The sequence below is a fragment of the Lampetra fluviatilis genome, chromosome 74, assembly GCF_964198595.1.
Source record: "Lampetra fluviatilis chromosome 74, kcLamFluv1.1, whole genome shotgun sequence".
Taxonomy (NCBI): domain Eukaryota; kingdom Metazoa; phylum Chordata; class Hyperoartia; order Petromyzontiformes; family Petromyzontidae; genus Lampetra; species Lampetra fluviatilis.
Genome location: NC_136348.1, coordinates 1,484,281 through 1,497,581, shown reverse-complemented (window position 1 = coordinate 1,497,581; position 13,301 = coordinate 1,484,281). Strand labels below are relative to the sequence as shown.

Here is a 13,301-nt window from a genome sequence, read left to right as displayed (position 1 = left end):
GTCGCGTTCGAAGGCCGGCGAAACCCTAGCGGGTATTAGGGAGGTGGGGTAACATAAACGGAATAGGGGATGATGGCGGGAGAGACCCCGGGGGCCAACGGCCCCCACAGCTCCATTTATGTTCCATCTCAATGACATCCAATAGCAATATACAATATCTGCATATGTTTCAATAAACGCACAAACTCAATATAAGCCCGTGATCATTGCAATTGTAATGACTACACAGCCCCGAACCTCGTTCCTCCCCCTCTCTCATTCTCGGCGTGAACCTACGCCCACACTTGGTCTCGCATTCCCTTCTCGAACTCTCTCTCTATCTTGTTGTCACCACTTGTCCCTTAGTTGATGCACTGTCTTTACAGCACCAACCTCTATGACCTCTACCTGACCCCACCATGGGCGGAGTAACTTGGGGGACATACAGATATGTACGTAAATTATCTGTTCAATCGAACCGGGGGTCGGATATGTGAACCGCATTCCAATTTTACATCTCCCACCTCTATGACCTGTACCTGAACCCGCCATGATCGTCGCATTTGATCAACTCTGATATTGTAGACTCTCACATGTTAAGCACTATCATAGTGAAACATAATAATATTATAACCTATGAACTACAACCTATCCATTGTAACGCTGTAAAAGAATATTACCTATCGGGTTTCACTCCCTCGTCGAGAAGGCCGCTCTCTTCCTTTTCTAAAGTTACATGCTAATTTCTCTGCATTCACTTTAAATCGAGGACAAAGTTTTTCCATTTATTCAAAATAAGCGCACAATTACACACTGAGATGCACTTACATATTCATGCATGAAGCACAATGGGCACATTACCCTTCGGTATGTTAATAGACATGCGGATTGTACCTTCCAAAATTAACAATCGAATGCAAATATCCTGAAAGACAAAACATTGGATCCTAGGGGGGGAGTTATAAGGCGGCTCAGAAGCAGAGCTCGATGCCATTTCGAGAGGGAACTTGATGAGGTTGGACGCTCGACTCGTCGATCTGCTGATCGCCCTTCAACCGCGAGACAACGCAGCCTGGCGAGCACAATTGCTGTGTCGACAGTGAGGCGACTTTGCGTCGAGAAGTTCGTGGCGACATCTTCAGACGGGTTCCAGACATCGATATACCGTGAATCTCCAAGTAAGTGTCTATTTTCGCGATTAAACTCTTAAACGTGTTCGCCGTCACATTAGCGAGATTTTTTTGCATCTCGGTTAGAGTGTCGTTCTTGTTTTAGCAGTTAACAAAATCTAAAACTCAACGCTAAACATCCTTGCGGCCGATAGCGTACTTTTGACTCGATAACACAGCTGCTGATACTACGCTCACATGGAGCAGAGACGCTCTCCAAAGCCCCACGCACACGGAGACAAGAAGCCATTCAATTGCTCTGTGTGTGGGAAGTCCTTTTCACGACCATCACATCTTCAGATTCATCAGAGAACACACACAGTCGAGAAGCCGTTCCTGTGCTCTGTGTGTGGGAAGACATTTGCACACAAGTCACACATCAACAGGCATCAGAAGGTCCACAATGATAGGAAACTGAAATCAAAAGCTGAAATTCAAGGTGCTGCAATGAGTCCTGAAGAAGTTTCCACCTTCGATCCCATGCAGTTGGATCCCGAGAGATGGCTGGATGTAATGGAGTGGCTCGAGAGTCAACCAGAGAGCTCGGGGTGACTGAAAAATATTGTCACGTGGTTATACCTTTTAATCCGTATCGAGTACTTTTGTGTATAATTTTGACCATTTTAGTTCTACAGTTTTTGTGAGTTTAATTCCGTGCACAGTGGTGGTTTGTAATGTTATCGGATTACTTGCCGAAGTGGTGTGATGAGCACTGGTTGTGAGAGGGTTCAATTGTAGTCGTTAAGTGTTCCTGTTGAGCTAAAGTTGGAATGCGTCTGTAGGTACATCTTTACTCAACATTTTAAACGGGTTTTTTTTTCAAGTATATAGCTTTTTTGATTGGTATTAATCGACTTTAGATAGCCGGTTTTCAGGATGAACATTGATGACGCGTTCGTTGGATATATGGCCTTGACTTCAACATAGACGCACAGTGAACACATGTGGTGAACTAATAAGGAAATCATGGGGAATGAAACTTCAACGCTTTGGTATTCCTGGAACGGAAATGGTTTGCATTGTACTGGAAATGTGTGAACATAGGACATAATAAATATTCCCTTCGAGTTTTGACGTCAAAATGATTGCAGATGAATAAAAACGTATTTTTAACAAATGTTTGTCCGTTCTTTATTTTACCCGATTAACACGTGTTCCTTGAGGGGAAAGGTCCCCGTAGTTAATCGTTCATCAACGTACCAGTCACTAATCCCGAAGTATGTCGGGGATAAACTGTTCTCGATAACATGTAGACTGTAATACTATAAACGATAACACCAACGATTAAACGATTATAAACTAGTGTATTAGTAGGTATTATAATATCATTAGAAGCATTAGAATCACAGTGTGGTCGTATAAGAATCGCTAATATGTATGTATAGTGTACAGTAACAACTGCAGCAGCAACTGCTGCAGCAGCAACACAAGTCTGACCTTAACCGGCAACGTCTTGGATGTCTCCACCATCAACATGTGTTCCTAGAGGGGAAAGGTCCCCGTTATAAATAGTTTAGCAACGTTCCTTTTCCTAATTCCGAAGTATACTGGAGATCACTTGTACTCTAAAACATGTAAACTGTAACGATTTAAAGATAACATTAAACATTAAACGAATGTAAACTAGTTTTTTTTATATAATTTATAAGACCGTAAACGGAGGGACAGTATTAGAATATCTATACTCTTTGGTTTTTTCGGTAAAGTCACGTAGGAAGAAGTAAAACAAAATAAATAACGACGTTTCGGACGCAACACAAGCGCCCGAAACGATGTCTGCAGCAGACATCGTGCTGCTCGCAGCAGACATCGCGGATATCGCGATTCTCACCTGAAGACGGGCGCTTGTGTTTCGTCCGAACCGTGATTTATTTTATTTCCACCTACGTGACTTTACCGAAAGAACCAACGAGTATTAATTCCTGCAGTCACGAAAGCTTCAAATCAATATTAGAATATCATTAGAAGTATTATAATCACAATGTGATCGTAATAGAATCACACTGCACATATGTATGCATACATACATACTATGGTCGTATGTATGTAATATGTATGTCCGTTGGACTTGCGAACCGGGGGTCGGATATGCGAACTGGGGGATTAGGATCGGATTAAAATGATTAGAATAACACTATGGTCGTATTAGAATTACACTGAGCTAGAATGTATGTTATATGTAGATGCACATCGGGAGTCGCGAATGCAACCTGGGAGGTGCGCGGTTTTAATCGCATTAAAATTATTATAATAACAACGTGGTCCTATTAGAATCACGCTATCGACTGCTGTTGATGTTCAGGTGGCGGCTTCCAATTCGGGCTCAGCTCTTCCTTTCCTCGCCTGGTTGGTGCCGCGGGACGCAACGTCTCATCCGACAGGCGTTGTAGCAGCTGGGTGATGGCATCCGTGAGTTTGTCAACTTTCTCTTCAAGTTGAGGCCGTCTCCCTCGTGGTCTCCTCCCTCTGGGCGTGATGTGGCTTCATGTTGAATAGGGTGTAGACGTTATTTTAGCAACATATTAAAGGTCAGTGTTGTGTTTAGAATGCGTCTAGACAAGGAAGGTGACTTGTCCTACACGGGCAGCCAAAATGATTACAATTTCTGTCATCAAACAGTGTGAGTTCATTCATGAGTAGTATTCGATGAGTCATGATGACGCTAACCTACATAAAGGTATGGTTAAACAAAGTAATCTTAAGTCACTTAATTATCAGTTCAGACGTGATCATCGCAATCATTTCCAAAGACGTGTGCGGTCCCGCGAGAGCAGTGCCCGGCTACAAATAGCCGGGCAGCGGAAGCAGCAGAATCAGAAGTAGCTGCGTTGCCCTCGAAATGTGTTGTTGCTGCTGTTGTTGCTGCTGTAGTTGCTTCTATTGAAGTTATATACACAGGGAGGTGGTGTTCCGTGATGGGATGACGCATTTGATTAAAGCCTCTGATCAAACTTACCCGATTGACGCCCTTGATTGTCGCGTTTGATCAACTATGATATTGTATACTCTCACATGTTAAGCTCTATCATAGTGAAACATAATATAACCTATGAACTACAACCTATCCATTGTAACGCTGTAAAAGAATATTACCTATTGGGTTTCACTCCCTCGTCGAGAAGGCCGCTCTCTTCATTTTCTAAAGTTACATGCTAATTTCTCACGTGAACATCACTAGCCCCGGCCACTTTTTTATGACCCGAGGTCTACACCCATTTCAAACGTTGTAAAACAGTTTGCCTCAGCAGCAGACCATGCTTTCCAACATGACGGACGCTTGTGTTGTGCCCGAAACGTCGTGATTTATTTTATGCCTATGTGACTTTTAATTAAATAACCAAAGAGTTCAGCAGGCGCCCCATCTCCGACCTCGCCACCACCAAGCGACGGAGCCGACCCCGCGTCCCCCTCACCTCACCTCACATGAACACACCCGCACGCATTCCCCCCCCCCCCCCATAGAGCTCCGAGGGGAGGTCACCTGGCCGACCGGTTTTTATCCGAGAAGCCCTTATCGGGATTAAACTTTCACGGTTTCCGGCAACCTAGGGAATTGGACGACCTCCCCCGACGCTACTTTGCACCGCGGCGCTGCGACCGGCCTTAAGATTGCAAGGTCGCAGCGAGGGGCCACTCGGCCACCGCGGGTGAAACGCATCCCACACACCCCACACACGCAAGTATCGATGGGGCAGGCAGAGGGAATAAGCATTGTGATGGAGGAGCATCATTAGAAAACACGCAGCGCATCTGAATTGCATAATCAGGCACCCCCGCACAGGGAGCAGAGGGACGGCATAATTACGCTCGGGCACGCAGGCACCATTGTTAGGGAAGTTAAAGGATAAGGCTGTTAGTATGACTAATCGGGAGAGCGGGGTCACGCGGGGAGCCGTGCACAAACTCCCACGGCGCACCTTTGTGACGGACGCCGCCGCATAAACTGCGATAATGGTGGGGCCTGCGTGAGAAAGGGATTGATTGGAATTTGCGCCGCGCAGGTTGAGCATTAAGTAGCATATCAAAAGCGCCCTGAACCGCGGTGCGCGTGCCAGAGGGTCGCGAGCCTATTGTCCAGAGCCGCATTCCCTTTGAGGTAGGGAGGATAAATGGGGAGCGCAAAGGGGAAATCGCGCTCTTACTCCTGCGCCAGGCGACCAGACGCAGCTCCAGCTCTGCCTCCGGACGTCCGCGCGACGTGCCCCGACGGCATAGAGGAAAAGCCACAGGACGACCGAATACTTCGACCCGTGAGTAGCAAGGTGACAGGGTATCGTAAGCCGATAAATAGGGAATAGGTCCAGGGGAAGTAGGATAGGCCAGCCTCGTCGACTCATACTGACATAACATTAAATTACCAGGTAGCAGATAATAAATCATTAATAGCGAAGCGTGGTCTCGCGTGATCTTGTCGTGCAGCGTGAGCGTGTGGGGGCGCGGGTGCACACAGTGGTTCGCCACGTGAGTGAGCGCTGCGCGGAGCTGAGCGCGTGGGGAAGCGTGTGTACGCAGTGGTTCTGTAGTGCTGCGGCTCGCCTCGGGGGAGCGCTGCGCAGAGCGGTGCGCGTGTGTTCACTACGTATATGATACAGGTGTGCGATCACAACGTGAGTGCTCCGTGGTGAGTGGGTGCCGCGGGGAGCTGTGTGTCGGATACGGGTGCGCATTGGTAACGTGGTTATTCGACGTGGTGGCGAGTGCCGCACAGGGCTGTAGACGGGCGCACGCTCGCAGCGTGCGAGAGCTTTACGTAGCGGCGTAAAGAGGGGGAGTATGGCGTTTGTTTGATGATGCCGTGCGCACGTATGCTTGCAGCGTGGGAGCGCTGCGTGAAGCCGTATGGGTAGGAGCGTCGCGTTCGAAGGCCGGCGAAACCCTAGCGGGTATTAGGGAGGTGGGGTAACATAAACGGAATAGGGGATGATGGCGGGAGAGACCCCGGGGGCCAACGGCCCCCACAGCTCCATTTATGTTCCATCTCAATGACATCCAATAGCAATATACAATATCTGCATATGTTTCAATAAACGCACAAACTCAATATAAGCCCGTGATCATTGCAATTGTAATGACTACACAGCCCCGAACCTCGTTCCTCCCCCTCTCTCATTCTCGGCGTGAACCTACGCCCACACTTGGTCTCGCATTCCCTTCTCGAACTCTCTCTCTATCTTGTTGTCACCACTTGTCCCTTAGTTGATGCACTGTCTTTACAGCACCAACCTCTATGACCTCTACCTGACCCCACCATGGGCGGAGTAACTTGGGGGACATACAGATATGTACGTAAATTATCTGTTCAATCGAACCGGGGGTCGGATATGTGAACCGCATTCCAATTTTACATCTCCCACCTCTATGACCTGTACCTGAACCCGCCATGATCGTCGCATTTGATCAACTCTGATATTGTAGACTCTCACATGTTAAGCTCTATCATAGTGAAACATAATAATATTATAACCTATGAACTACAACCTATCCATTGTAACGCTGTAAAAGAATATTACCTATCGGGTTTCACTCCCTCGTCGAGAAGGCCGCTCTCTTCCTTTTCTAAAGTTACATGCTAATTTCTCTGCATTCACTTTAAATCGAGGACAAAGTTTTTCCATTTATTCAAAATAAGCGCACAATTACACACTGAGATGCACTTACATATTCATGCATGAAGCACAATGGGCACATTACCCTTCGGTATGTTAATAGACATGCGGATTGTACCTTCCAAAATTAACAATCGAATGCAAATATCCTGAAAGACAAAACATTGGATCCTAGGGGGGGAGTTATAAGGCGGCTCAGAAGCAGAGCTCGATGCCATTTCGAGAGGGAACTTGATGAGGTTGGACGCTCGACTCGTCGATCTGCTGATCGCCCTTCAACCGCGAGACAACGCAGCCTGGCGAGCACAATTGCTGTGTCGACAGTGAGGCGACTTTGCGTCGAGAAGTTCGTGGCGACATCTTCAGACGGGTTCCAGACATCGATATACCGTGAATCTCCAAGTAAGTGTCTATTTTCGCGATTAAACTCTTAAACGTGTTCGCCGTCACATTAGCGAGATTTTTTTGCATCTCGGTTAGAGTGTCGTTCTTGTTTTAGCAGTTAACAAAATCTAAAACTCAACGCTAAACATCCTTGCGGCCGATAGCGTACTTTTGACTCGATAACACAGCTGCTGATACTACGCTCACATGGAGCAGAGACGCTCTCCAAAGCCCCACGCACACGGAGACAAGAAGCCATTCAATTGCTCTGTGTGTGGGAAGTCCTTTTCACGACCATCACATCTTCAGATACACCAGAGAACACACACGGGCGAGAAGCCATTCCTGTGCCCTGTGTGTGGGAAGACATTTGCAAAGTCATCACATCTTCAGAGTCATCAGAGAACACACACGGGTGAGAAGCCATTCCTGTGTTCTGTGTGTGGGAAGGCATTTGCACACTCGGCAACTCTTCAAGACCATCAGAGAACACACACGGGAGAGAAGCCATTCCTGAGCCCTGTGTGTGGGAAGGCATTTGCACAGTCATCACATCTTCAGAGACACCAGAGAACACACACGGGCGAGAAGCCATTCCTGTGCTCTGTGTGTGGGAAGAAATTTGCAAACTCATCACATCTTCAGATTCATCAGAGAGCACACACGGGCGAGAAGCCATTCCTGTGCTCTGTGTGTGGGAAGAAATTTGCAAACTCATCACATCTTCAGAGTCATCAGAGAACACACACGGGCGAGAAGCCATTCCTGTGCCCTGTGTGTGGGAAGAAATTTGCAAACTCATCAAATCTTCAGATTCATCAGAGAGCACACACGGGCGAGAAGCCATTCCTGTGCTCTGTGTGTGGGAAGAAATTTGCAAACTCATCACATCTTCAGAGTCATCAGAGAACACACACGGGCGAAAAGCCATTCCTGTGCCCTGTGTGTGGGAAGAAATTTGCAAGGTCATCACATCTTCAGATTCATCAGAGAACACACACAGTCGAGAAGCCGTTCCTGTGCTCTGTGTGTGGGAAGACATTTGCACACAAGTAACACATCAACAGGCATCAGAAGGTCCACAATGATAGGAAACTGAAATCAAAAGCTGAAATTCAAGGTGCTGCAATGAGTCCTGAAGAAGTTTCCACCTTCGATCCCATGCAGTTGGATCCCGAGAGATGGCTGGATGTAATGGAGTGGCTCGAGAGTCAACCAAAGAGCTCGGGGTGACTGAAAAATATTGTCACGTGGTTATACCTTTTAATCCGTATCGAGTACTTTTGTGTATAATTTTGACCATTTTAGTTCTACAGTTTTTGTGAGTTTAATTCCGTGCACAGTGGTGGTTTGTAATGTTATCGGATTACTTGCCGAAGTGGTGTGATGAGCACTGGTTGTGAGAGGGTTCAATTGTAGTCGTTAAGTGTTCCTGTTGAGCTAAAGTTGGAATGCGTCTGTAGGTACATCTTTACTCAACATTTTAAACGGGTTTTTTTTTCAAGTATATAGCTTTTTTGATTGGTATTAATCGACTTTAGATAGCCGGTTTTCAGGATGAACATTGATGACGCGTTCGTTGGATATATGGCCTTGACTTCAACATAGACGCACAGTGAACACATGTGGTGAACTAATAAGGAAATCATGGGGAATGAAACTTCAACGCTTTGGTATTCCTGGAACGGAAATGGTTTGCATTGTACTGGAAATGTGTGAACATAGGACATAATAAATATTCCCTTCGAGTTTTGACGTCAAAATGATTGCAGATGAATAAAAACGTATTTTTAACAAATGTTTGTCCGTTCTTTATTTTACCCGATTAACACGTGTTCCTTGAGGGGAAAGGTCCCCGTAGTTAATCGTTCATCAACGTACCAGTCACTAATCCCGAAGTATGTCGGGGATAAACTGTTCTCGATAACATGTAGACTGTAATACTATAAACGATAACACCAACGATTAAACGATTATAAACTAGTGTATTAGTAGGTATTATAATATCATTAGAAGCATTAGAATCACAGTGTGGTCGTATAAGAATCGCTAATATGTATGTATAGTGTACAGCAACACAAGTCTGACCTTAACCGGCAACGTCTTGGATGTCTCCACCATCAACATGTGTTCCTAGAGGGGAAAGGTCCCCGTTATAAATAGTTTAGCAACGTTCCTTTTCCTAATTCCGAAGTATACTGGAGATCACTTGTACTCTAAAACATGTAAACTGTAACGATTTAAAGATAACATTAAACATTAAACGAATGTAAACTAGTTTTTTTTATATAATTTATAAGACCGTAAACGGAGGGACAGTATTAGAATATCTATACTCTTTGGTTTTTTCGGTAAAGTCACGTAGGAAGAAGTAAAACAAAATAAATAACGACGTTTCGGACGCAACACAAGCGCCCGAAACGATGTCTGCAGCAGACATCGTGCTGCTCGCAGCAGACATCGCGGATATCGCGATTCTCACCTGAAGACGGGCGCTTGTGTTTCGTCCGAACCGTGATTTATTTTATTTCCACCTACGTGACTTTACCGAAAGAACCAACGAGTATTAATTCCTGCAGTCACGAAAGCTTCAAATCAATATTAGAATATCATTAGAAGTATTATAATCACAATGTGATCGTAATAGAATCACACTGCACATATGTATGCATACATACATACTATGGTCGTATGTATGTAATATGTATGTCCGTTGGACTTGCGAACCGGGGGTCGGATATGCGAACTGGGGGATTAGGATCGGATTAAAATGATTAGAATAACACTATGGTCGTATTAGAATTACACTGAGCTAGAATGTATGTTATATGTAGATGCACATCGGGAGTCGCGAATGCAACCTGGGAGGTGCGCGGTTTTAATCGCATTAAAATTATTATAATAACAACGTGGTCCTATTAGAATCACGCTATCGACTGCTGTTGATGTTCAGGTGGCGGCTTCCAATTCGGGCTCAGCTCTTCCTTTCCTCGCCTGGTTGGTGCCGCGGGACGCAACGTCTCATCCGACAGGCGTTGTAGCAGCTGGGTGATGGCATCCGTGAGTTTGTCAACTTTCTCTTCAAGTTGAGGCCGTCTCCCTCGTGGTCTCCTCCCTCTGGGCGTGATGTGGCTTCATGTTGAATAGGGTGTAGACGTTATTTTAGCAACATATTAAAGGTCAGTGTTGTGTTTAGAATGCGTCTAGACAAGGAAGGTGACTTGTCCTACACGGGCAGCCAAAATGATTACAATTTCTGTCATCAAACAGTGTGAGTTCATTCATGAGTAGTATTCGATGAGTCATGATGACGCTAACCTACATAAAGGTATGGTTAAACAAAGTAATCTTAAGTCACTTAATTATCAGTTCAGACGTGATCATCGCAATCATTTCCAAAGACGTGTGCGGTCCCGCGAGAGCAGTGCCCGGCTACAAATAGCCGGGCAGCGGAAGCAGCAGAATCAGAAGTAGCTGCGTTGCCCTCGAAATGTGTTGTTGCTGCTGTTGTTGCTGCTGTAGTTGCTTCTATTGAAGTTATATACACAGGGAGGTGGTGTTCCGTGATGGGATGACGCATTTGATTAAAGCCTCTGATCAAACTTACCCGATTGACGCCCTTGATTGTCGCGTTTGATCAACTATGATATTGTATACTCTCACATGTTAAGCTCTATCATAGTGAAACATAAGATAACCTATGAACTACAACCTATCCATTGTAACGCTGTAAAAGAATATTACCGATTGGGTTTCACTCCCTCGTCGAGAAGGCCGCTCTCTTCATTTTCTAAAGTTACATGCTAATTTCTCACGTGAACATCACTAGCCCCGGCCACTTTTTTATGACCCGAGGTCTACACCCATTTCAAACGTTGTAAAACAGTCTGCCTCAGCAGCAGACCATGCTTTCCAACATGACGGACGCTTGTGTTGTGCCCGAAACGTCGTGATTTATTTTATGCCTATGTGACTTTTAATTAAATAACCAAAGAGTTTATAATATTATAAACTATGAACTACAACCTATCCATTATAACTCCGTAAAATACTATTAATTGTTACAGTGTATAATCACGTAAATGGAGGTATGGGATTATAATCGAGGACAATGGATGGCATGGGGAACTTTTCCAGCGCTCATCATGAAGCACAATGGGCACATTACCCTTCGGTATGTTAATATACATGCGGATTGTACGTTCCAAAATTAACAATCGAATGCAAATATCCTGAAAGACAAAGGAATGGATCCTAGGGGGGGAGTTATAAGGCGGCTCAGAAGCAGAGCTCAATGCCATTTCGAGAGAGAACTTGATGAGGTTGGACGCACGACTCGTCGCTCTGCTGATCGCCCTTCAACCACAAGATAACGACAGTTAGGCGACTTTGCGTCGGGAGAGTTCGTGGCGACATCTTCAGACGGGTTCCAGACATCGATATACCGTGAATCTCCAAGTAAGTGTCTATTTTCGCGGATAAACTCTTAAACGTGTTCGTCGTCAAATTAGCGGTATTTTTTTGCGTCTCGGTTAGACGCGAGTGTCGTTCTTGTTTTAGCAGTTAACAAAATCCAAAACTCTAAAACGCTAAACATCATTGCGGCCGATAGCGTACATTTGACTAGATAACACCGCTGCTTTTACTACGCTCACATGGAGCAGAGAGGCTCTCCACAGCCCCACGCACACGGAGGCAAGAAGCCATTCAATTGCTCTGTGTGTGAGAAGTCCTTTTCACGGCCATCACATCTTCAGAGACACCAGAGAACACACACGGGCGAGAAGCCATTCCTGTGCTCTGTGTGTGGGAAGGCATTTGCACAATTGTCAACTCTTCAAACTCATGAGAGAACACACACGGGCGAGAAGTCATTCCAGTGCTCTGTGTGTGGGGAGGCATTTGCACACGCGTCAACTCTTCAAGACCATCAGAGAACACACACGGGCGAGAAGCCATTCCTGTGCCCTGTGTGTGGGAAGGCATTTGCACACTCGTCAACTCTTCAACACCATCAGAAAACACACACGAGCGAGAAGCCATTCCTGTGCACTGTATGTGGGAAGGCATTTGCCCACTCGGTAACTCTTCAAGAACATCAGAGAACACACACGGGCGAGAAGCCATTCCTATGCCCTGTGTGTGGGAAGGCATTTGCACAATCGTCAACTCTTCAAGACCATCAGAGAATACACACGGGCGAGAAGCCATTCCTGTGCTCTGTGTGTGGGAAGACATTTGCACGCTCATCAACTCTTCAAAATCATAAGAAAACACACACGGGCGAGAAGCCATTCTTGTGCCCTGTCTGTGGGAAGGCATTTTCACAGTCGTCAACTCTTAAAAGGCATCAGAAGGTCCACAACGATAGGAAACTGAAATCAAAAGCTGAAATTCAAGGTGCTGCAATGAGCCTTGAAGAAGTTTCCACCTTCGATCCCATGCAGTTGGATCCCGAGAGATGGCTGGATGTAATGGAGTGGCTCGAGAGTCAACCAGAGAGCTCAGGGTGACTGACAAAATATTATGTCATGTGGCTATACCTTTTAATCCGTATCGAGTACTTTTGTGTGTAATTTTTACCATTTTAGTTTAATTACGTGCATAGTGGTGGTTTGTAATGTTATCGGATTACGTGCCGAAGTGGTGTGATGAGCACTGGTTGTGAGAGGGTTCAATTGTAGTCGTTAAGTGTCCCTGTTGAGCTAAAGTTGGAATGCGTCTGTAGGTACATCTTTACTCAACATTTTAAACGTTTTTTCCAAGTATATAGCTTTTTTTGATTGCTATTAATCGACTTTAGATAGACGATTTCAGGATGTATATTGATGACGCGTTCGTTGGATATATGGCCTTGACTTCAACATAGACGCACAGTGAACAAATGTGGTGAACTAATAAGGAAATCATGGGGAGTGATACTTTAACGCTTTGGTATTCCTGGAACGGAAATAGTTTGCATTGTACTGGAAATGTGTGAAAATAGGACGTAATAAATATTCCCTTCGAGTTTTGACGTAAAAATGATTGCAGATGAATAAAAACGTATTTTTAACAAATGTTTGTCCGGTCTTTATTTTATAATGTTCCTATAAAAAAACATGTTAAGATAATTTCAGGTGGAGGATCTCCGTCACACAAGTGTGCTCTTAAACGGCAGCAT

General features: G+C 45.2%; 1 protein-coding gene across 1 annotated transcript in view; it reads left to right on the top strand.

Moving 5' to 3' along the window:
- The window catches only part of LOC144953340 (uncharacterized), a gene marked incomplete at its 5' end in the record, with an annotated part of 276,268 nt that overhangs the window by 210,148 nt on the left and 52,819 nt on the right, over positions 1 to 13,301 (top strand). The window contains 1 exon segment of the mRNA XM_078883903.1: positions 7,702 to 7,973. Within this exon segment, the coding sequence (XP_078740029.1) occupies positions 7,702 to 7,973 (272 nt within the window).